This window comes from Pelophylax lessonae (genome assembly GCF_965119305.1).
Source record: "Pelophylax lessonae genome assembly, chromosome: 4".
Classification (NCBI taxonomy): Eukaryota; Metazoa; Chordata; class Amphibia; order Anura; family Ranidae; genus Pelophylax; species Pelophylax lessonae.
This window is the reverse complement of record NC_138771.1, coordinates 553,310,384-553,334,975: the sequence shown is the minus strand read 5'-3', so window position 1 is coordinate 553,334,975 and position 24,592 is coordinate 553,310,384. Positions and strand designations below refer to the sequence as shown.

The 24,592-nt window shown below is 43.1% G+C and overlaps 1 protein-coding gene across 4 annotated transcripts in view; it reads left to right on the top strand.

Annotated features, from left to right (window-relative positions):
* ZMIZ2 (zinc finger MIZ-type containing 2) overlaps nt 1-24,592 on the top strand; it is a 107,062-nt gene that overhangs the window by 69,865 nt on the left and 12,605 nt on the right. For 2 of the 4 annotated variants that reach the window (XM_082256766.1, XM_082256767.1), the window contains exons 5-18: nt 160-346; nt 455-718; nt 2,463-2,636; nt 8,273-8,347; nt 11,493-11,664; nt 12,006-12,147; nt 12,349-12,559; nt 15,747-15,852; nt 15,951-16,108; nt 17,855-17,922; nt 18,606-18,674; nt 19,182-19,426; nt 21,816-21,994; nt 22,758-22,814. In XM_082256766.1, coding sequence (XP_082112892.1) covers nt 160-346; nt 455-718; nt 2,463-2,636; nt 8,273-8,347; nt 11,493-11,664; nt 12,006-12,147; nt 12,349-12,559; nt 15,747-15,852; nt 15,951-16,108; nt 17,855-17,922; nt 18,606-18,674; nt 19,182-19,426; nt 21,816-21,994; nt 22,758-22,814 — 2,107 coding nt within the window. The remainder of the gene's footprint in view (nt 1-159; nt 347-454; nt 719-2,462; nt 2,637-8,272; nt 8,348-11,492; nt 11,665-12,005; nt 12,148-12,348; nt 12,560-15,746; nt 15,853-15,950; nt 16,109-17,854; nt 17,923-18,605; nt 18,675-19,181; nt 19,427-21,815; nt 21,995-22,757; nt 22,815-24,592) is intronic. The other 2 variants (XM_082256768.1, XM_082256769.1) reach the window with 1 other exon arrangement.

The window sequence follows — 24,592 nt, the reverse complement described above, 5'->3', positions numbered from 1 at the left end:
CATGGACCACAGCAAGTCACAAGAGTCTACACAATATATTGACATGTAAAACCGTTCCTACATTTGGGTTTCAACTCGATGTATGATTTCTGACTAAAGTTGTGCACTAATTGGTGTGGGGCTGTTCTGTTGCATTAACTTTAATCTTTCTATTAACAGTTATCCTGGAGGGCCTACATCTGCTGGTGGGTTAGGCATGCCTCAGCACACAGGTCGTGGTCCTACCGACTTTACGCAAGCGGCTGCTGCTGCAGCAGTGGCAGCAGCTACTGCGACAGCAACCGCAACAGCAACTGTAGCTGCACTGCAGGAAAAGCAGAGCCAGGAACTAAACCAATACGGAGGGGTAAGTTGTGTGTGCCTCAAATTTTTTGTATTGTCAGTCCTTGCATTCCTTTACTTTTCCATTCATTTTGTTGCAGAAATGTAATTTGGTTGATGTTTTTATGTGCAGGTGGGACCTTCTCATAATTTTGGTGGACAGTTCATGCCTCATTCTGGACCGCGTGGACCCTCCATGCAGGGTGGAATGAATTCTGCTGGTATGGGATCAGTCATGAGTGCTGCCGGCCTAGCTCAAATGGGCATGAATACTTCAAGAGCTCCAGGCATGAACCCTATGTACGCTGGGCAAAGGATGGCGCCTAATGGTTACACTGGGCAGCTACAAGGCCAGCCGATGCCTAGGCAGGGAGTGAAGAGGACATATTCCAGTGAGGTGAGGCCAGAGACTGAACTTTATACCATTGTTTTGACTTGAGAAAATGTTAGAATAAAAATCCCAGCTCACCTGTCTCTATATTAAGCATTGACTTGTTTTGTTGCATTACAATGTTTGATGTGATAGTATTGCTAAGGTGGTATATAACACCATAATGTTTTCAAGAGTCAAAACATTGCCTGAAGCTGTGGATTATAAGCAGCAGGAATGGGGGGAAATAATCCCATTGCAAGTCTGTATCTGACCTACCATAACCACATCTGTGTCTTGGGTTAGGACTACACAGAATTTTAAATCCATTTTCTATTAAAAGACTTGACTGCCTGTTGACAGTTCTCTCATTAGAATCGCATAGATTCTGCAATATGCTGCAAATGCAGTTACTGCCAACAAATGGTTAAATCTCTTAGTGGCGAAGAGATTTAATGGCCTGTGTGGTCATCTTAGGGCAGGGGTCTCCAAACTATGGCCGCCCTCCAGTTGTTCAGGAACTACAATTCCCATCATGCCTAGTCATATCTGTGATTTGTCAGGGCTTTACAAAGCCTCATGGGGCGTGTAGCTACGCAACAGTTGGAGGGCCGTAGTTTGGAAATCCCTGTCTTAGATCATTTCTATCATCACCCAAATGATTAATTGTTTAGCAGCTGTGGTATATCTGCTATAGAGAAATATTGTTCTATACGTAGTCTAAAGTCTAGTACACACGGGCTGAATGTCAGGTGGCATGGGTGGGTTCAATAGAAACAGGCTGACATTCGGCCCTTGTGTACTACGGTTGGTCTGACAGAATGGCCGGCTTCTGTTTAAAGGGGCATTACTGCAAAAGCTCTGTTGATCGGCTCCCTATCCACACTCTCAGCCAATGGCTGCGAGCACTGACTGAAGTGTTATGGCGAAGGGGGAGGGACGCTGTCCCCGTCAGAACACAATAGCACAACAGGAGAGATTGCTGTACTAACATTGGATAGTTAGTACAGCAGTTCCTGAGCTGTCAGTTTTTTCATTGAGCCTTGCTGGGTTTAATGAAAAAAAAAAAAAACTATTAGTGTGCACATATAGCCTATTATGACCACGCCTCGGGAAAAACGCAATGTGATTGTGCAGTTAAGGCGTTCCTATCCTGGATGCGGTTCTTCCATGTTCAGGAGAGGGAGGTTGAACCTCTCATAACCGCAGAAGCTCCTAAAAGCCTATATGTAGGCTAATAGTGTGTGTAAGCCCAACTAGGTTTTCTCTTTTTTGTCTGCTAATTATGCTGTTGGAATTTGTTCGATAAGTGAAAAAAAGTATTGATCCTGGCAGGAATTCAGTGTTGTCCTCAGTCTTCTCTAAAACAATGCTTATCAGGAAGTTAAGGCTACAAAACACACCTTATTTTATGAGGTGAGAATTGAGTTGGATGTGTTCTCTAGTCCTAACAAGCATACCCCCCCCCCCTCTCTTCAAACTGTAAGGGGGAGGTGTTGTGTAGTCCAGCAGGGAAGAGCTCAGGAAGGGCTGATAACATTGCTTGGGATTTCAGTGTAGCAACAGCACTGCTTTGTCAGTGCATTACAGGAGCTTACTAGATTTCTTGCAGGATCAACAGATAGTATTCTGTGCTTGTGGCTAACAGAGTGAAAGGTAAGGTTGTAAGCAAGCAAAATCCACTTAGAAATGAATGAGTGATTCCGTTTATTACATTTGCTCCATTTCACTACAGTGTTAGATAACTGTTTTTGTTTGAACTTTTATACAGGGTTATGCACCTCAGCAGTACATACAAGGGGGTCAGTATCCACAGCATGGAGGCCAGTATGCCCCTTCTGCCCCTCAACAATCTGCCCCATCACCTTCCTACCCTGGGCATCGTGTACAGCAGAACATGACGCAGTACATGTCCCAGGCGGGTCCTGGGGGACATTTTTACAAGGTAGGTTACTTCTATACTGTATTATCCATTTTACTTCCTACGTTGTACATCTGTCCTTGTGGCTCACTACTTGTTTTCCACTCTGATTTATTGGGCTTAGATTCACAGGGTATATGTCATGCCTTTTATGAAGTTGGATACCTTAAACGTTTTACCGTTCCTAATGGCTATACCTCTTCAGAAAGAGAATAGGCTTTCAGTTTTTAGACAGTTATGTTGCAGACCTACTTTTCCCCCTCTTGTTTTAATTTTATTTGATTTATAAAGATAAATAGGTTACTACTGCCAAAATATATAACCTTGAACATATATGGCAACATGTACAGAAGTGTAGTATTAAACTCAAAACCAAAAATTGAAAATATTGCAGCTTGGCAATGATTGGATGTGGTGGCTGCATTTGTTTTCTCTTTTAGGCTTTGTGCCCTCTTTTCATCTGGTGATCGACCAGTAACACGTCTCCTAAATTAGAAGGCACCCCATTGGACAGCCTTGTCAGTTTGGAGGGAGGGGATTGTTACATGTACTAACAGATTTAGATACAAATTGGGGATTGACCGATTATCGGCAAAGCCGATATATATCGAGGGCCGATATATCGGAATCGGCCCCGGAGGTTACCGATATTGCCGATATTTCGGTAAAGTGCTGTACCGGAGTGATGCCTGCAGCTAGAGGCATCGCCCCGGTACCGGCGTTCATAGCCGATGTAATGACAACTGATGCAGCTGAGAAGCCGCTCGGCTGTCATTACAAGTAGCGGGAGAGGACAACCAAACTTGGCGTTTTGAATGCTTTATAGTGCAGAGGAGAGGTTTGGGGGTCTTTTAGACCCCCAGATCCCTCCACAACAGTACCTGTAAAAAAAAATATCAGCCGATACCGCGATATGCGATGACCAAAAAAAATATCGGTATCAGCAATAAAAAAAATGATATTGGTCGATCACTAATACAAGTTGAAGCTGAACTCCAGCTCACACTTTTTAGGCAGTTACAATTTATCCCAAAAGGAACCAACAACTGTTGCTTAAAGGTTTTTTTTTTTTTTATAAATTAAAAGCTGACCATTGTAAGCACCCCCTGTCAGTGATGAATGGTTTGTCTCAACCTTCTAACTGCTACATCTGCAGAAGAGCTTGTTCAGCTGAAAATAAACTTAATGGCCAGATCACCAGGTGAAAATAAAGGAAAGAAATTGAAAAAAAAGAAAAGAATTGTTAAGCTGCAATAGAAAAAATGTTTACTTTTGAGTTTAATACCACTTTAAACATTGAGTGCTTTGTACACACAGCTTCAGCATCCAGCTAAGCATTCAAAAAAAAAAAAAAACTTTCTTGCACAGGCATTGCAGGGCCAGGAGGCGAGGGAAAAACTCACAAATAAAAATATAACTAAGGGCTCTTTCACACAGACGTTCCGTATGTCCGTAAATCACCCCATCCGTTTGCGAATGAATGAATGTCTATGGGATTGCGGATGTCAGCGGATGACCATCCGCTGACATCCGATTTTCGTCCTTTCAGTTCTGTTCCATTTTTTGGAACGGAACAGAACCCAATTTTTCTTCCGTTTAAATAAACGGAAAGGACGCAACATCGGATGTCAGCGGTGTCATCCGCTGACATCCGCAATGCCCATAGACATCCGCAAACGGATGGGATGATATGCGGACATACGGAGCGGATGACACAAGTGTCACCCGCTCCGTGTAAAAAAAAAAAAAGCACCGGTGCGGAAAAAAAAACTGAACGGCCGTGTGAAAGAGCCCTTAGACAGCAATATTATCACGTTCCAAACAATAAAAGCAGTCACCCTTATCTCATGTGTGCCAATTTTTTTTATAAATGTGCTGGATGCTGAAACTGTGGTTTTAATAAACCTACTCTATGCGCTCCTTCCTTGCTGCCAGTACTTCTGCTTTCTGACTCCATGCAAACTTTTCATTTGCAATAGTTACAGAGGAGTAGTACTGTTTACAGGTTCACTGGGTCAGTAGAGCTTGTGTCGGCTGCATTTTCACAGGTTGTAAGTTTCTGGTCGCTTCATTGACAGCAACCTGGTGCCCAAGATTCGTGGCTAAAAAGCTCCAATCGCATCCATTCTTAAAGTTTACTGTGTACCCCCACTCCACCGCTGCAGCTTTGGAGAGCGAGAGATGCAGCTGTGCATGGTAGCCAATCAGTGAAGTTAGTAAAACTAAGCAAAAATTTTTATTTTTTATACTTTTGGAGTCTGAATCTTTTACACTGAAAATGGGTTTGGGTCAATTTAGTCATGCAACTATCTCATGTCTGTTGCAACAGCTGGTCACTTAAGGCCCGTACACACGTACCGATCGTCAGCGAACGATCGGCCGTCTTTTGTCCCTGGGCTGTCAGTGTCTGTTGAAAAGTGCAAAGACAGCACAAGAATTTTGTCCGCCGACTACAGCCGACTGCAGAAGTGATGTCATGTAATGGTTAACTTTCCCTGTGTTTTTTCTTTTCTGAGCATGCCCAGTCTTGCAAATCTGCGGTCTGTCGTCCGAATTCTGTACTGACTGGCGAACAATCGGCCGCTCTGGTGTCGGCATACAAAAATTTTAATGCTTGCAAGACAGACTCTTGTCGGCAGAATGTGCGCTGACGGCTGTCGGAGGCACCATACTAATAAGCGTACAATCGGCAGATCTTTCGTCCGCCGACGTTTGTATGCCGACGATCGGTACGTGTGTACGGGCCTTTAGGCTGACCATAGATGGATGGAAATATTCCCAGTGCAGCAGGGATCAGACAAATTTCAGTCCATCTATGGCTGTTTCCACTTGACAGAAGTCAACCTGGTGATCAGCTTCTATATATAATTATGAAATATGCAGTGCAGTATACAGGAAGTTTTACAGGTGGAGTGCACTAACAGGTGTTTTTTTTTTTTTTTTTTTTTTCCCCCCTACTCTTTTCTGACAGTTTTTCATTAGTTTTGCATTTGGCTAGGGTCAATGTCATTACTGGTAGCATGAGGCGATACCTGGACCCTATAGAGGTTGCACAGGCAGTCCAACTCCTCCAGGATTGCACATTAATGCGTGCCATTGCCAGAAGTTTGCTGTGTCTCCCAGCACAGTCTCAAGAGCATAGAGGAGATTCTAGGAGAGCAGGACAGGGCTGTAGAAGGTCCTTAACCCATCAGCATAACCGGTATCTGCTCCTTTGTGCAAAAAGAAACAGGATGAGCACTGAAAGAGCCCTACAAATGACCTCCAGCAGGCCACTATGCTCACTGCCCGGCACTGTGGTGCTCAATTGGCATTTGCCATTGAACACACGAATTGGCAGGTCCACCACTGGCACCCCGTGCTTTTCACAGATGCGAGAAGGTTCACCCTTAGCACATGTGACAGATGTGAAAGGGTCTTTAGAAGCTGTGGACCCATTGTCAGACCCTACGCTGGTGCATTGAGTCCTGGGTTTCTCCTGGTGCACGACAATGCCCGGCCTCATGTGGCGAGAGTATGCAGCCAGTTCCTTCAAGATAAGAGAATTGATACCATTGAATGGCCCTCATGCTTGCTTGGCCTAAATCCAGTAGAACATCTCGGGGACATGGTCTTGGTCCATCCGACGCTGCCAGGTTGTACCTTAGTCTGTTCAGGAGCTCAGTGATGCCCTGGTCCAGATCTGGGTGAAAATGCCCCAGGAAACTATCTGTCATCTCATTAGGAGCATGCCCCGATGTTGTCAGGCATGCATACAAGCACGTGGGGGCCATACACAATACTGAGTGCCGTTTTGAGTTGTTGCAATAAATTTTCAGCAAAATGAACTAGCCTGCTGCATTACTTTTTCATTTTGATTTCAGTATAGATATCCAGCATGAGATTTGTCCCTTTTTGAGATTTGATGTGTTTTTAAAGTGTTCCTTTAATTTTTTTTGAGGTGTGTGTGTGTGTGTGTGTGTGTGTGTGTGTGTGTGTGTGTGTGTGTGTGTGTGTGTGTGTGTGTGTGTGTGTGTGTGTGTGTGTGTGTGTGTGTGTGTGTGTGTGTGTGTGTGTGTGTGTGTGTGTGTGTGTGTGTGTGTGTGTGTGTGTGTGTGTGTGTGTGTGTGTGTGTGTGTGTGTGTGTGTGTGTGTGTGTGTGTGTGTGTGTGTGTGTGTGTGTGTGTGTGTGTGTGTGTGTGTGTGTGTGTGTGTGTGTGTGTGTGTGTGTGTGTGTGTGTGTGTGTGTGTGTGTGTGTGTGTGTGTGTGTGTGTGTGTGTGTGTGTGTGTGTGTGTGTGTGTGTGTGTGTGTGTGTGTGTGTGTGTTATATCATACAATTATTATAGTGTGTGTGTATGTATATATATATAAAATAATTGTGTATATGTATAAAAAAAAAAAGGACTGCGTCAGGGATTTAACCTGGTCTGCTGTTGATAGCTGCATACTTTTCAGTGTTGTGCCGATTGGTTTTCCTCAAGGTCAAACATAGGTGTGTATAAAGGGAAAGTCTTCTATGGAAGAAATTGTGCTGTGGAACTGTATGAGGAATGAACTCTTGTATAACTTATTTTTCTTCTATGGAATGTTTAGCTGTAATTTTAACTCTGCTACAGATTCTGATATCTGCATGGCAGCCAGAGACCTGAGTCCATTATCCAATACCTCCAAATTTGCCTTTTTAGGTCTGTGGCCACCATTGGCTGGCAAATCTCAGGGAAGTTTTGTTAAATTAGGAGTCCTCTACTGTCCTCCATCCCCCCCCCCCCCCCCCCCCCAGGAAAAACCACATGAGTCATGAGTTCTTTCCTTTACTTTTTTCTTTCATCATATGTAAAAAAAAAAAGAAGAAACACTTGTTTGTTTATGCATCTAATTTAACAAAACCGTTTGACTACATTAAGAGCCCATTCACACTGAAGCGGCACGACTCTCTACTACTTCGGGGGCGACCTGTGAAGTCCCGTGCACCGCGACTTCTGCGCGACTTGCACAGACTTCATATGATGGATGTCTATGCAAGTCGCTCCAGGTCGCCCCCCGAAATAGTACAGGACCCTTTTTCTAAGTTGGAGCGACTTGTGTCGCACCTATTAGAACGGGTCCTGTAGCAGTCAATGGACCGCGACGGACCCCGGCTTGTCAGGCTGACAAGTCGGAGCAGTGTGAATGGGCTCTAAGAGATTTCAACAAACTGTAGCAGGCAGAATCTGGAGCAGCTGTACATGGTAACCCATCAGCTTCTATTTCTTAAATTGCAGGTGACCAAATCTTAGCTGTTGGGGCTGCATTCATATTATTATTATTATTATCATATTTTTATTTTTTTTACTGGTGTTCAAGATAAGGTTATTTTTCAATTTGCTTTAACAGACCAAGCTGACCAGACAAAATAGCAGTTAGAGGGCTGAGACAAACCATTTAACATTGACTGACATAGGTGCTTACAATGGTCAGCTTTTATCCATTTATGTAAAACCAAAAAGAAAAAACTGATGTACCTGCTTTGAGTGTTAGATGGAAATTCAACTTCAATTTGATAGTCTAAAACTGTTTTTATGGAGAAATACATTCGGAAACCCTAATTAAGTCCTTTTGTTTGTCTGTCCTGATTGATCAATCTCACTCTCTCTCTCTCTCTCTCTCTCTCTCTCTCTCTCTCATATGCTTTCTCCACAGCTAACTGACCAATACAATGGACAGAGCAATAACTTCAATGGAGGAAACTTTGCCTACAGTCAAACTATGAGTGGGGTGAGGAAGGAGGCTATAGCTGTCTTTCACCTGCTAAAAAGATTTTTTCTTTAATTACTTTTCCCCCCCAGGTCTTTCTTCTAGGGGTATTTTTAAAAAGTACATCCACATAAGTTCTGATTTCTTTTCATTTTTGTTTTCTATGACATTGGAGAAGAGCTGTGGTGGGGTCATTCTGCCTGTTGCTATTTATTTACCAGTGAGATCTTTGTTTCTTTATAGAAAAGCCTTTCTCAACCGAAGGATCTAGAGCAGTGATGGCGAACCTTTTTGAGCCCGAGTGCCCAAACTGCAACACAAAACCAACTTCTTTTTCAAAGTGCCAGTGGGTTAATACCGGTGGTGAGAAGGTGATATATCGCCTCCCAGCCACCTGTCAACTGCCTTCTGAAAATTGATCCACCATAGATTGCTTCTCAGATGGACAGCAAGAACTGCTGCATATGCAAATGCACCCCAATCCAGCTGCTCACTTCTGCATCCCAAATTCCCCCTCTTCGCCTACTTCTACATGACCTCCTGTGCTCACTATTGCACCCCCACAAAGCTGCTGACCCCTGCACACTGCTTCTTTGCCCACCTTTGCACCCCACCCTACCTTTGCACTCCAAATGGTTAACCAACCCCCCCCCCCCCCCCCATCTGCTCTCTGCTGACCCAGTATTACAGAAGCCTGAATGCTGTACCTGATGGAACATCCAGCATTGCAGTGGCAAGCAGGACTCTCAAGCCTGCTCCTGTTCGTTTGCATCCACTTCTCGGGCACCATTCAGGAGATTATGGTGGGTGGGAACTGAAGGAGGCGTGGGGTTTGCATATGAATGCTGCACTATTTATATTTAAATAGTGCTGTTTACATGGGAATGTTACGCTATTTACACATGAATGCTTTGCTATTTTTTTAATCAGCTGTACACACTGTAGAAGCACTGGACAGAAATAGTAATGTGCTCGGGGATGAAAGGAAAATTACAGGACGCTGCACCGTCTCTCCTTCCAGCAGCTGAAAGCGGACGGAAACGAGAGGGGAAGAAGCCGGCCTTCAGCTGCTGGAAGGAGAGATACAGTGCGTGTCCTGTAATTGTACTCCTGTCCCTCCACACCCAACCCCCTGTGTGCTCCTCTGTGGCTGGCCCTGAGCAGAGTATCCTATAAGCATGGAGGGCGACTGCTGAGACCATAAACGGACAGCGGCAGGCTGCAGCACATTGGAATCTCACCCGGCTCCAGCGTCCATTGTCGGTGTGACTTCATTCAACCCGGCAACACAGCCTTGTCTCGTCCACGCCCACCCCAGACACATCACCCCTTCTGGCCCTAGAGCTGTAGTTCTATGAGGGGGTGCAGTGTGGAGGAGATGCACCTCGTATAGGATGGCTGGTCAGTGTGCGCTCTTCTTCCTCGTGTGCCCAGAGAGAGAGCTCTGCATGCCAGCTGTGGCACACGTGCCATATGTTCGCCATCCCTGCTTTAGAGTTTGCTTGGTGGTCTTAAAAAAAGATCAAAGGCAGATTGTTCTCCTGCCTTCACTGAACATCGATTGTACGGGGTCACGTCTACGCTGACCAATAATGTACTGGGTCACATCTACGCTGACCAATAATGTACTGGGTCACATCTACGCTGACCAATAATGTATGGGGTCACGTCTACGCTGACCAATAATGTACGGGGTCACGTCTACGCTGACCAATAATGTACGGGGGGGGGGGGGGGTCAGGTCTACGCTGACCCATAATGTATGGGGTGTATGGGGGGGGGGGGGGTCACGTCTTCGCTGACGCATAATGTTAACCACTTCCCACCCCCCTAACGTCAAACGACAGCGGAGCGGTGCGGCTCACGTTCTGTGACGACGTCCCATGACAGCGCCCCAGAATGGCTGCTCTCACATGCACACAGCACGCCGATCGTCGACCCCACTCTCCATCATTCATTCATTCAGAGTTCTGCAGCTGATGGTTTTTAGTTCTCAATGAACTGAGAGGGCGCAGGTGAGCATCTTAATAGCACATTGATCATCCTGCAATTCACGAACTGCCTGCACATATTGGAGGTATGGCCAGACCATGTACTGAGGGTCTACAAGATTCCGGCATTGCACCTGCGATCTGCTGATTGCTTGTGCAATGCTATACAGGCTCTAGTATATAAATAAAAAAATAATAAATGCACTTTTTTTTTTTTTCTTTTACCTTCAAAAAGATGTTCATTTATTTTATTTTGTATAAAAGGTGCACTTAACCTTTTAATGGTTTCTTCATGGTCAAAGGGTTGAAAAAGGCTGATCTAGAGGTTACAGAGAAAACTTCCTCACTTAGTAGCTGCTGTTTCGAAGGAGAGCATGCCATGGGTAGCCCTGACCTTCCTCAGCATTAAGAGAAATTGAACTAAAAGTTGAGTCAATATTGTTTTTTTAGAGCAGGCCAGGCACTTGCATTGAAAGTACAACAACATTGTTCATATTTGTCTCAAAATAATGAAGTCTTCATCCAGTGTGTCTATGGCTCTGAATATACAAGCATGCACACCTCCTTTAACGATACTATTAAACATGTGTGCACTACAGAACATGTTCTGTTATAGAAATGAGCAGTGGAGGAGGACTATACTCCAAATCATGAGTGAGCTGCCTAGGGTGACCTCTCCTCCCTGGATTACACTACAATTATTAGCATTGTCATTGTGGAATAGTTACTGGCGGTATCGCCTGGTAAGAGGGGGACGTGCAGCCACTATATCTATCTAGCTTGTAAGGTGCAGTAGATTGCTTTTTTTTGTTCTTAGATTTACTTTAAATTTTCTATTTAGCAAACCTAACTGAATACAAGTAGAGAAAGAAATGCACAAATCTCCGTAGCAGTCCATAATGTGTTATTCAAGGCAGTTTTTTTACTGTATAGGTAGTGAGGGGCTTTGCAACTCTCTCAGGCTCATAGGCCTGGATCTCAAGTTTTTGGCTCCCAATGCAACCAATTACAGTATAAATGTTTAACAAAAATAAATTACAAATACAGTTAAAGACCAACAAGCTGTGAGGATCAGATTTGGTGATAACTGTTATGCGTTTCGAAAATGTTTATGTAACACAGAGTACGATTTTACTTTTTTTTTTTAACAATTATGTATTTTCTTCGTATTTCAGCCGACACGCTCAATGCCTGGATATCCCAGTTCTCCGTTACCTGGTAACCCCACACCACCTATGACACCTAGTAGCACAGGTCAACCGTATATTTCACCAGGACAGGATTCCAAGTCCCCATTCCTTCAAGATGTGAAACCTCCACACAACACCCTGCACCCGTCCCCAACAGGTGAGATTGTGGGTATTTTTTTTAGAGAAAACCTGTACAGTACTAAGGAAGTGTGAAGGCTGCCATTACGGACCATTCCATCTAAAAGACTGTTTGCCTTGCTGTCCTGAATCAATAGATTCGTTACTTTGAATCATTGACCTGGAACACGTCTGTAGATCAGAATATCTAACATTCCTAATCTGGTTTCTTGTCTGCTATTGAAACCTGGCAACTAGCACTTTCAGAAGAAAGACTTCTGTGGTACTCTGGTTTCTCTTACCTGGAAGATTCAGGTCTTAAAAGAATGTGGCACTATGCTTTTTGAGTGTGAATTCAGACATCTAAATTTGTGCTTTTAGGTGCTTCCAATGATGAGCTACGTCTGACGTTCCCAGTGCGAGATGGGATTGTACTCGAGCCTTTCCGATTGCAGCATAACCTGGCCGTCAGCAACCATGTGTTCCATTTGAGGGAATCTGTATACAAGACCCTTATGATGCGGTATGTTTTTTATCATTTCTTAGTGAAAACTTGTTAGCCTGAAGCTGTTTTTATATTTTCGAAGAGACCAGGAATCGTGGTACTGTGGGCAGAAGCCTTGCGTCTGCTGTAACGTATTTCAAATTGGATACTGCGGATCTAGCTTGAATCTTCTGCTGTTTTTCCAGTTGAATGATATTAATAATGTTGCATCATCCTTAGGCCTGATTTAGAGCTGCAGTTCAAATGTTATCATCATGAAGATCGACAGATGAACACAAACTGGCCGTGTTCTGTCCAGGTCAGCGTCAATTCCACACCACTGAGCATTGAGCGTGGAGACAACAAGACCTCCCATAAACCCCTCTATCTGAAACATGTGTGTCAGCCTGGAAGAAACAGCATCCAGATCACCGTCAGTGCCTGCTGCTGTGTGAGTACTATATGCTGTGAGGTGGGAAAGGGGGATGCTACTGCAGCACGATATTGACTTGGAACTATAGGTTATGACTTCTAGTGCCTGACACAAGAACTAGTCTAGGATGCTTGTGGCAAGCACTTGTGTTCCATTTTTATTTTTACTCTATTTAATCGGACTCTTGCTCTTGGTTGTAAATAAAAAACAGACTGTCTGCCAGTTGTCTGCAACCTGAATAATTTCTGTGCAGGCATTACATTCCACCCACTCCAAATTATGATTATACGTGGTGGTTCAGACAGTAATTTACTGGGTTTTGCATTTTCTAAAGGTAGGAAATAGACAAAATGAACATACTGTATTGTCCAGTTGAACATCTCTGGTGACCTATTTATTTGCTTACCATATGTACTTTAGTACCTTTGTACCATATGTGCATACAGTTTGATTCATTTTAGTGCCTTCTGGTCATGCGCATAGGAATCCCATGGTAGGTGACAATTAGTCCCTGCACTACATTCTTACTGAAAGCAAGTATGTAGATGTACCCTGTTTTGTAGTGCATACAGGCAGTCCCCAAGTTACATACATCTGACTTGCATATTACTCATACTTACAAATGGAGGGAGCCAACAGGAAGGGAACTCCTGGAAGAGTGATCATGGGTAAAAACACTGAAGCTTTATCACCAATCCTTGTTTCCGTGACAATCCAAAGTTTTGAAAAATGCAGTTGTCATAGGGACAGAAATGACACCTGTTACAGGGGTGTTAACCCTTCCCTATGCTATCCAAAACATAAAAATCATTTTTTGGCTGGAGTTGCACCTAAAAAATTTACCTGTTCCAACATACATACAAATTCAACCCAAAAGGATTATAAAGTCTTACGTTTTTTTTAGTTAATGCGGTTGTAAACCAAAAAAAAAAAAACCCTGCAAGACAAAGGCATAATGAGCTAGTATGCATCGCATACTAGCTCATTATGAATTACTTACCTTAGAACAGTGTTTCTCAACCTTTTTCCAGTCGGGGCGCCCTTAGATAGTGTTTTCAGTCTTGAGGCACCCCTGTCCAAGGCTTGGTTCACATTACACTCCACCCTCCCATTACTTTCACTTTGCTGAGGCTGACGGAGCTTCCTCACAGTGCCCACGGCACACTGGTTGAGAAAGGCTGCCTTAGAACGAAGCCCCGACACGGACCCCCGGACACCGCTGTGGGAGCTGACATGATCCCTCGGCGTCTCTTCCGGGTTCGGCGGCTCCGGCGCTGTGATTGGCCGGAGCCGCGATGACGTGACTCCCGCGCATGCGTGCTGGAGTCATTTTCCGGCAAGCTCCCGGCGAGGAAAGCTGAAGGTCCGCCGGACCTTCAGAGCGCATGCTCCGCTCGCGTGAGCGGCTGCATGCAGTGCAAATATCTCCTAAACCGTGCCAGTTTAGGAGATATTAAATGTACCTACAGGTAAGCCTTATTATAGGCTTACCTGTTGTTAAAAGTGGAAAAAAGTGGTATACTACAGCTTTAAAGGAGATGTACAGCCAAAACTCGTTTTGGCTGTACATCTCTTATGGATCACAGGAGTGCAGTTCATTTTGCACTCCTGTGACCCATTTTCAGCAGAGAGCGGGCTGAAGTCTGCTCTCTGCTGACGTCACAGAAGTCGGTCCAGGCGCCGCATCATCCCGACCACAGAGTCAGGATCCTCCTGGTGCCTGGACCGACACTCAGCTGAGAGCCATAGCTGGCTGGTCCTTGCCCCTCCACAGCCCAGCGTTTCAGTGAGCGAAGAGGGGAAAGAGCAGAGAGCTGCTGACTAACAGTCAGCAGCTGTCTGTTTGGGGAGCTGTCAGAACTGCACAATCAGCAGTGTTCAGTCACTCTATTTCCAGTGTAGAGAAGCCGGGGGACAGATGCAGCATCGGACTAGTATCAATGGGGGAAAAAATGGAATCCCATACATGTCTTTTAAGAATAACAAACAGGTTATACTTGCCTCCTCTCTGCTGTGGTTTTGCACAGAGTTGCCCGGATCCTCCTCTTCTCGGGTCCCTCTTCGGCACTCCTGACCCCTCCCTCCTGGTAAGTGCCCCAGCAAGCAGCTTGCTATGGGGGCACCAAACCAAGTCACAGCTCCCTGTGTCCATTCAGACAGTGCCGTGGTCCCTCCCACCCCCTTTCTTTTCTCATTGGCTCACTTACCTTGACGGCAGCAGGAGCCAATGAGGAAGGAAGTCCTGGGCAGTTAGGACACTGCTGCAGCATCGCTGGATCTAGATGGAGCTCAGGTAAGTATGAGGGGGGCTGCTGCACACAGGTTTATCTTATTGTATAGAATGCATTAAGATTAAAAAAAAAAAACCTTCTGACTTTACAACCACGTTGAGCACAAACCTACAGAACCTATAATTGTGTGTAACCTGCGGACAGCCTATACTTCTCTTATTCTGGGACTGTTTTTAAACATCTTGGCTTCAAATCTTTTCACAACCTGCCTATAGTTGCTTTAGATCTCAAAATGTGAGAAAACCAGCAGCTAACCAGGTTATTCCAAAAAAAAAAAAAAAAACCTTGTGGTGCGCAACCCCTGAATTTAGTGTCCACTGAAACAGGTGCCAGGATATACGCTGTACATACCATGGACAAACATGAGGAAACTGTCAGTTTTTCAGGCTGACCTGATTGGACTCTCCAGTCTCTTCTATTGAGCGGCGGATGCCAGTGGACACATGTCTGCTGACACCCGCCGCCATCTGATCCTATCTGCCAAAAACGTCCTTTTCCACATCTGTCTGGCTGATTGGATTGGATGGAAACGGGTTGTTTTCTTCCATCTGATTGCCCCGTAAAATGAGACCGTGTGCATAGTGGAGCGGACGCAGACTTGTCATCCGCCTGCTCAGTGGGGATCAGAGGAGAGATTCCCCACTGAGCAAGTGAATTCTGCTTAGCTGAGGCAAGGGGCCTAAGGCTCTAAGTTTGGGGCAGAAACGCGTCAATTATTTTATATGGTGGATACTTTTTATGTCTTGATGGATATTGAATAAAACTTGAAAAATTATATCGTCCATCAAGTTGATGCTGGATTTTCTAGTTTCTGCTAAGCAGGTGAAGTGCTACGTAGTTTGGAATGGGTGGATATTGATGATGATGTATATTCTTCTCAACCAGAAATTCAGCTGTCTTCATTTTCTTTGCAGTCTCACCTGTTTGTGCTGCAATTGGTGCATCGCCCATCTGTGAGATCTGTCCTACAGGGTTTGATCAAGAAGAGGCTGCTCCCTGCAGAGCACTGCATTACCAAAAGTAAGAGAATGCTCTGAACACTCACTTATCCCTTACTGAACATTGTTTGCTTTTATGACTTGTACAGATTATAAACCATATTCAATTTTCTTCCTCAGTTAAGAGAAATTTCAGCAGTGGCAGCATCCCAGGCACTCCTGGGCCTAATGGGGAGGATGGGGTGGAACAGACGGCTATTAAGGTATCTCTGAAATGTCCAATCACCTTCCGCAGAATTCAGCTTCCTGCCAGGGGCCATGACTGTCGGCACATTCAGGTAATTTGAGGTCTCTTTATTCTGCCCTCTCATTCACTGTAGTTCACACCTCTCTGTTAAAGTGTTTTTATACACTGCTCGAAAAAATTAAAGGAGCACTTTTCAATCCGAGTATAGCATCAATTCAATTAAATTCCTGGGATATTGATCTAGTCAGTTAAGTAGCGGAGGGGGTTGTTAATAATAATTTCAGCTGCTTTGGTGTTGAACAGGTGCACTAGATGGGCAGCAATGAGACAACCCCCAAAACAGGAATGGTTTTACAGGTGGAGGCCAATGAATTTTCTTTTTCGACTGTTCTCACTAGTTTTGCAATTGGCTAGGGTCAGTGCCACTACTGGTAGCATGAGGCAATACCTGGACCCTATAGAGGTTGCACAGGCAGTCCAAATCCTCCAGGATTGCACATCAATACGTGCCATTGCCAGGGGGTTTGCTGTGTCTCCCAGCACAGTTTCAAGAGCATAGAGGAGATTCCAGGAGATAGGCAATTACTCTAGGAGAGCTGGACAGGGCCATATAAGTTCATTAACCCATCAGCAGGACTGCTATCTGTTCCCTTTGTGCACAGAGGAACAGGATGAGCACTGCCAGAGCCCTACAAAATGACCTCCAGCAGGCCACTGGTGTAAATGTATCTGACCAAACAATCAGAAACCGACTTCATGAGGGTAGCCTGAGGGCCCAACGTCCTCTAGTAGGCCCTGTGCTCACTGCCCAGGACCCTGGAGCTCGATTGGCATTTTCCATTTAACGACAGAATTGGCTGGCGCCCTGTGCTTTTCACAGATGAGTGAAGGTTCACCCTCCACTCATTTGGAGCACAGACGTGAAAGGGTCTGGAGAAGCTGTATAGAAAGTTATGTTGCCTGTACCATCGGTTAGCATGACCGGTTTGGTGGTGGGTCAGTGATGGTCTGGGGAGGCATATCCATGGAGGGAGGCACAGACCTCTACAGGCTAGACCATGGCACCCTGACTGCCATTAGGATTTGGGATGAAATCCTTGGGACTCGTTGCCAAACCCTACGCTGGTGCCGTGGGTCCTGGGTTCCTCCTAGTGCACAACAATGCTTGGCCTTATTTGGCGAGAGTATGCAGACAGTTCCTGGAGAATGAAGGAATTGATACCATTGACTGGCCCCAACGCTCGCCTGACCTAAATCCAATGGAACACCTCAGGGACATTGCGTTTCGGTCCATCCGATGATGCCAGGTTGCACCTCAGTCTGTTCAGGAGCTCAGTGATGCCCTGGTCCAGATCTGGGAGGAAATGCCTCAGGACACCATCCATCGTCTCATTAGACATATGCCCCGACATTGTCAGTCATGCATACAAGCACTTGGGGCCATACATACTGAATACTATTTTGAGTTGCTGTAATGAAATTTCAGCAAAATGGACTAGCCTGCTGCATTATTTTTTCACTTTGATTTTTGGGGGTGTTCAGCCCTCCGTAGGTTGATTAATTTTAATTTCCATCAATGTGGCATCCTTTTGTTCCTAACACATTGCCCAGTCCATATCAGTATAGATATCCAGCATGATATTTTTCCCCGTTAAGTGTTCCCTTCTTTTTTTTTTTTTTTTTTTTTTTAACAGTGTATTTTTCTCTCCTATTTCTCTTCTCACTTTTTCCATCTGTTATTGGTTAAAGATAGAAAATTAGTTTTTTCTCTTTCTGTTTTATTTGCTTTAATTACTTTTTTTTTTTTTTTTATATTTTTATTTTTTTATCTCCTCAGTGCTTTGACCTGGAGTCGTACCTGCAGCTGAACTGTGAGCGAGGGACATGGAGATGTCCTGTGTGCAAGTAAGCTTCAGTCTTGTCCCATTTTGCCTTATTGGGGGGGAAAAAATAGATGAACATGAAAATGAATGAACATTGTCTGCATGCTGCTGTTGCATCATGGCATTTGTTTATTTTGCTTTACTCAACCATTGGTAAAGCCAGTGTTTTGTCAAACTAAATTCTGTGACAAATGGAGTTAGCTACCCTAAACCTCAGTAACAGAAGGATTTTGGCGTCTGTGACATCCTGCTTTAGTATCGCCCCACCTCCATCTTTGACAGCTATGACCTGCTAATCAGCCCCTATTTAAAATAAAATAAACCTGAAATAAATTGTGTGCATCGTGACATTGTAGAAGTCAGTAGGGCAGACGGGATTATATTGAGGACTTTCATTGGGTATGATGACAGCCATCAATTTAAAAACTCTTGTGATACTACAGTCTTGGATATTCCCACCCTAGTTGTACTTACAGTTGTATAAGGAATTTACAGCAGAGTCTGAAATTTACATCAAATCATTGTTTTAAACAAAATTCTAAATTTTATACCCCTTGAGAATCATTCTTTACTTTTTTTTTTTTTTTTGAGGTGTAAGGTATTTTCACTTGATAAATGTAGCTATATAATTGCTTTAAACCCTTTGCTGCTCAATTGTGTGCACATTTCTGATATTCCAATGCTAAATGTTTGGTCTTTTTACAGTAAAACTGCCCTATTGGAGGGCTTGGAAGTTGATCAGTATATGCTGGGAACTCTCCTCTATATTCAAAAGTAAGTATCGAATGCTGGAAGAATTTTTTAGTAAAGTGCAATTCCAGACAAATGGCTAAATGCACAGTTAAAATGATGTTTGTGTTTTTTTTTTTTTGTTTTGTTTAAGGATATATAATTTTGTTAGGCATATTTTACAGTTCAGCTAATTCTGCCAATGGCATAGCCAGATCTGAGATGACTTTGAAGTTAAATAGTACAGCTCAGTCAGGGAACTGCTTTAGATTGGGACAATGAAAGGGCAGCACACTAAGGAGGTCCTCCTTTTTTTTTTTTTTGCTCCCCTTTTTAACCCTATCACTGCTGCTACCATAAGTAGTATGACACTATAGAGATATAAGTAAATGACTGCTTAGATGAATGCTTTCAAATAGATATGTTTAAAGCAGCAATGGTACTTTTGTTAATTTTCATCCCAGTTGTGGTATTACCAACTTGGGTGTTTGTTTTTGTTTTTTAGTTTGTAAATTTACAAGTGAATCCACTTATTTATTGTTGCCTTCCTAGCTATGACTATGAAGAGATTACCATTGATCCTTCGTGTTGCTGGAAACCAGTCCCAGTGAAGCCAGACACCCATATAAAGGAAGAAGCCGATGGACCAGTTCTGAAGCGCTGTAGAAGTCTCAGTCCGGCACACATGGTAATGCCGAATGTCATGGAGATGATTGCTGCACTGGGACCAAGTTCTTCTCCATTCAACAGCATGCAGTCAGGAGGGGGCCCTGGTCCAGACTACGGCAGTCAGCAGGGTGAGTAATAAAGGCTAGTAATTTATAAAGCGGATCTTCACTGCTTTTGAGCACCATGAACCAAAAACACAAATTCTTTTTTAAAATTCATAGCAAACTCCCCCATTCATCTATGCTTTATTTTATTGCAAAATCACTTCTTGAGTAAGGGTAAATGAATGTAGCATTTACTTCCTGGAACCCATCTGCCCTTAGTTCAAGCATGCATGCAGGAACAAGGGAGTGCTTAGCTAAGAAAACCCTTTCTCCTCCCCTCCTGCAGACTCCTGGGATGTATGACATCAATTGTCTAGGCAAGAAACCAGGAAGTAAGAAATGTAAAAAAAAAAATGTTTAACCACTTAAGCCCCGGAGGATTTGGCTGCTAAACGACCAGAGGGTATTTTGCGATTCGGCACTGCGTGACTTTAACGGACAATTGCGCGGTCGTGCGACGCTGTACCTAAACGAATTTGGCGTCCTTTTTTTCCCACAAACAGAGCTTTCTTTTGGCGGTATTTGATCACCTGTGCGATTTTTTGATCACGCGCTATAAACAAAAAAAGAGCGTAAATTTTGCAAAAATAGCAATATTTTTCCCTTTTTTTTATATGAAATTCCCCCAAAAAAAATGTAAAAATCAAAATTTTTTAATATTTTAGGCCAATTTGTTTTATGCTACCTATGTTTGGTAAAAAAAATCGCAAAAAGCGTATTTTGATTGGTTTGCGCAAAAGTTATTGCGTTTACTAACAAAGGGAAAGATTTTTGTCATTTTTGTTGTTTTTTATTTTAACGCGTAATGGCGGCGATCTGCGATTTTTTTTTTTGCGGTACTGCGACATTGCGGCAGACAGATCGGACCCTTGACTGACATTTTTGACACTTTTGGGGTTACCAGTGACATTTCTACAGTAATCAGTGCTATATATATGCACTGTTACTGTAAAAATACACTGGTAGTGAAGGGGTTAACTTTATTTGAGAGGGAGGGGCTGTGTGTGTCCCTAGGGGCGTGATTCTAACTGTGATTGGCTGTGGCTTCAACTGTATGCAGAGTGATCAATGGATCTACATAGTAGATCCATGTGATCATCTCTCATACAGAGAGGAGAATGACAGGCAGCTTGTTTACACAAGCTGCCTGACTTTCTCCCTCTCCCCCGCCGATCGCAGAGTGGCCGGCGGCGATCGGGTCCGCCGGTCACACGCGCGGGGGGGTCCGTGACCATGCGGGAGCGCGCCTCCGGCGGCGCGCGCTCGCTCCCTAAACCCTCACAGGCGAGCGACGTAGACCTACGTCACTTTGCCTGTGAGGGGCTGACCGCCGCCGTAGATAGTCGTGCGGCGGTCGGCAAGTGGTTAAACAAGTAGTTAATATGAAATACTTTCCTATCTGTTTACTAATGCTAGCACCATGAGGATTAAAAATTAATCAGTGCTGATTAGTGATTGGTTGATTAGTCACTTACTACATTATCTGTCTTGTACAGGAAAAAGTAAGATGTACTTCCACATATACACATGTCACAATTTCCAGAGTATAAATGGTTCTATACGTTCAGTGACCTCAAGATGTAACCATTTTATCTTGAAGTTACAATTCTGTAGAATTGGTCCACTAAGATGATACAGGATTTGCAAATTTGTGTTTTTATTTGTGTTTTCTTTTAAGTTTTGGACAATTCTTTATCTAAAGGGAATGTATCATGTTCATATTTTCTGTCTTTTTTTTTTATATTCGAGACTAAAAAATGTAAAGAAAAAGCCAGGGAAATATTGCATAATATTATGTATTCTCGCTTGCAGCCAGCATGTGTAGTTTTAAGTATATTTTCAGGTTTTCTATACAGGCATACCCCACTTTTAAGTACACAATGGGACCAGAGCATGTATGTAAAACGAAAATGTACTTAAAGTGAAGCAATACCTTTTTTCACTTCTCAATGCATGCAAATACACTAGCTCCATAGGAAATATTGGTCAGCTTGATATGGCACTGCTCCCAAACCATAAGTGACAAGAACATCAAGCTTGGGGAGCATGTTAAGAGGATCCAGGACTATGACCTGGTAGATTACAAATAGGATATGTTGTAGTCCTGGGTCCCCTCTCGGTGCTTCCTAAGTTTGGTATCCCTGTCACTTTTGGTTTGGGAGCAGTGCCATGTCAAGCTGGCCAAGATTTCCCATAGACGCCAATGTTAAAAACTGGGAGTAGTGCCATGCCAAGTTGATCAGACTGTGTCTGTACTCGCGAGTGTACGTAAAGTGAGTGTACTTAAAACGGGGTATGCCTGTATTGCATAGTTGGAGTTCAACATTCAGTAAAAAATGTATTGTTTATTTCTGCTCGCCCGATGCAATGGCTAAGTCAATATGTTCATTCACATTGCAATATCTGTCTGTAGGCCCCACTTTCCAGAATCAAGGGGGATACCCTGAAGGCAGTTTCCCTTCATCAAATCCTGGCACCCCAACAATGAATGACTTTAACACCGGTGGCCCTCCACCCATCTCTTACCAGTCTGACATTCCAAGCTCCATGATGAACCAGGAGAAGCCTGGCGGACCCCCGCTGACAGGACAGGTGAGCTATTAAGAATGATGGGAAACGTACCATATACATTGTCTGTCTGTACATTTCTAGTGTGAGTACATTTTCCCATTCTGCAAATTGATATTCTGCTCAAAGATGCAAGGCACTGATAGGAACAACCCTCAGCCCCTATAAGAGGAATAGTCACAGCACTGCTTGTGAGCCTCATTTTTTACAGTAGGCAAGTGAATTATGAAATTCTAAATTTTATAGAAGTAGGTTATCCCATGTACTGAGTGCTATATGCCCTTATCCCTGATTTCAGCATATACCAGCAACAATAATGGTAGCCAAGGACTTTTTCGGGATCAAAGCTCTTGGCTACCAATATTGTGAATTCTAGATGCTGTTAGAACTTCTGATGACACGAGCTGAGGTTGAACTGGTTACAGTATACCCAGCTATGTACACCGATTAAGTGTAGTCTGTAGCCTTTAAAAAAATGTTGTTCCAAAATGTAGAAGTCAAAAAGTGTACCAGACACCGATATTGTTAGAATGCAGCTTTGACTATTCAGGAACCCAGCCACAAGCTTAGGTTTTCCCTGCCCTGATCACAGCGGTCACTGGAGCCCTAAGAGGTAGATGCATCCAGGCTGCTGGGTAACCTTGCATATTACATGTTATGCTTTTTCCTCTGGTAGCTACCACTAAGGTAAGCTTATTGTTCAACAAAGCAGTAATGTACATAAATCCTGAGTGTTAGAATTTTCACACTGATCAGTTTTTCTTCCATTTTTGCCTTACCGAAATAGGAAGAAAAATGGATGACCACTAAATCCTATAGAATTCTTCACCCCAGCCAGTTGCAGGTCAGTTGAATTTTAAAAAGTTCTGCATGCTGCATTTTTGGTGTATGTTTTTGGTGCAGTTAAAAAAAAAAAAACACGCAGCTCCCCATTGAAATGAATTGAAACCGCATCCAAAATGTGGCAAAAAACACACCTGCGGTTGCGTTCTTGGTGCATTTTATTGAGTCGCATATTTCTTTTTCACAGGTGCAAAACGCACCAAAAATGCATATGCATTTTTAGCGTGAAAGCAGTCTTACAACACACAACTACATTGTGTATACATACTTTGGTTGGAGGTCTTTTGAAAAACACTAGCACTATAAATGGGCACATTGAAGTTTTATACAACTGAAGAGAATCAGATCTGTAGCCTAGTGGAAATAAATTGCTATAAATATTGAAAATGTAGGGTTATTCAGGTTTATAGCAGCTTTTTCTGCATGCTGAAGGATATTATGGGTAGATTGTTCCACAAAGATTTTAAGTTGCATAAATTACTACAAATTTTGGGACAACTTATAGTTGCTGTGCAAAGTGCCCTCCTGCTGCCTCTTCGCAGTTTATGGCTGAAGAGCAGGACTCTTCCCAGATGGAAATATGCTTTAAATGAATCTATTATGATTATGGGCTAATGTGGGGGGGGTTCAGAAAAGCCAGGGCTTTTCTTTTGGCTCATGTCATGCCTAAATTGTACTGTTAGTCTCCATAGTGCAGTGGAGGGGGATGGACACGGGCATAAAGTTGGACAGTAAGTGAGCTGGTTGTATCGGATGATCTCAGGAACTCCTTTATGTAAACTCCTTTTCTATATTTTCCATTAGGCCAGTGTTCTTAGAATAATTTATTCGGTCTGTGAAATCTACGAGTATAAAAGTCAAAGGGCACAAAGTTTGCTCTGCGTCAGCCTTTTCTTTTCCAATAATATTCTCTTCCTGGTCATGTTGGGTGTGTCAGATCTAGGTGAAGGATTAGGTATTTTCTACAAAGCTGCCTACAATACACCCAACTTTATAGTAGCTCATTGTCAACAGTAATGCATTTTAGGGTAGATATATTGTATGGTGGTGTATTTCTATTTTGTTAGCTTTTTGTTATTAAACAAGATCTGAGCATGCCAATAGAGAGATACTACCACTGTTCCATGCAATAGACTTAAAAACATGTATCTATGAGCAGGTGCCACTTAAAAATATAAACCATGACAACGTATCTACTACAATGCAAATTATAAAATATAGTATAAAAAATACAGTAGATAGTGGTGCTATAAATATGTCATGTTGAATGACAAGTGCATAAAATCCAAAAATAAATAAATTAGAAAGTTCTCAATCACAAAGTTGAAAATCCCCAAAAAAAAATAAAAAATAAATATATATATATATATATATATATATATATATATATATATATATATATATATATATATATATATATATATATATATATATTAATTATATATGATAAACCCTGTGTCCATAATAATTGGATTTCATCCAATATCTATCCACCACACACACAGATGACACCTCTCCCCTTCAGATCTCAACTCACCAGATAAGATTGCCAAATATTTTCATATTGGCAAAATTAGGCAATTATCCCCTTTAGGGTTGATGGTGATCCACACTAAATGCAATAACATTTATCACAATTTATTAAAACTAATATGCATACAATGCACTCACACTATGCATAGTAGGGTATCGCATAAAAATGACAGCAATGCTACTGGCATATTCTAGTCATGGCGGACCACATGTTTGTAGGGCCATGTCTCAGAGAATTCCAAAAAT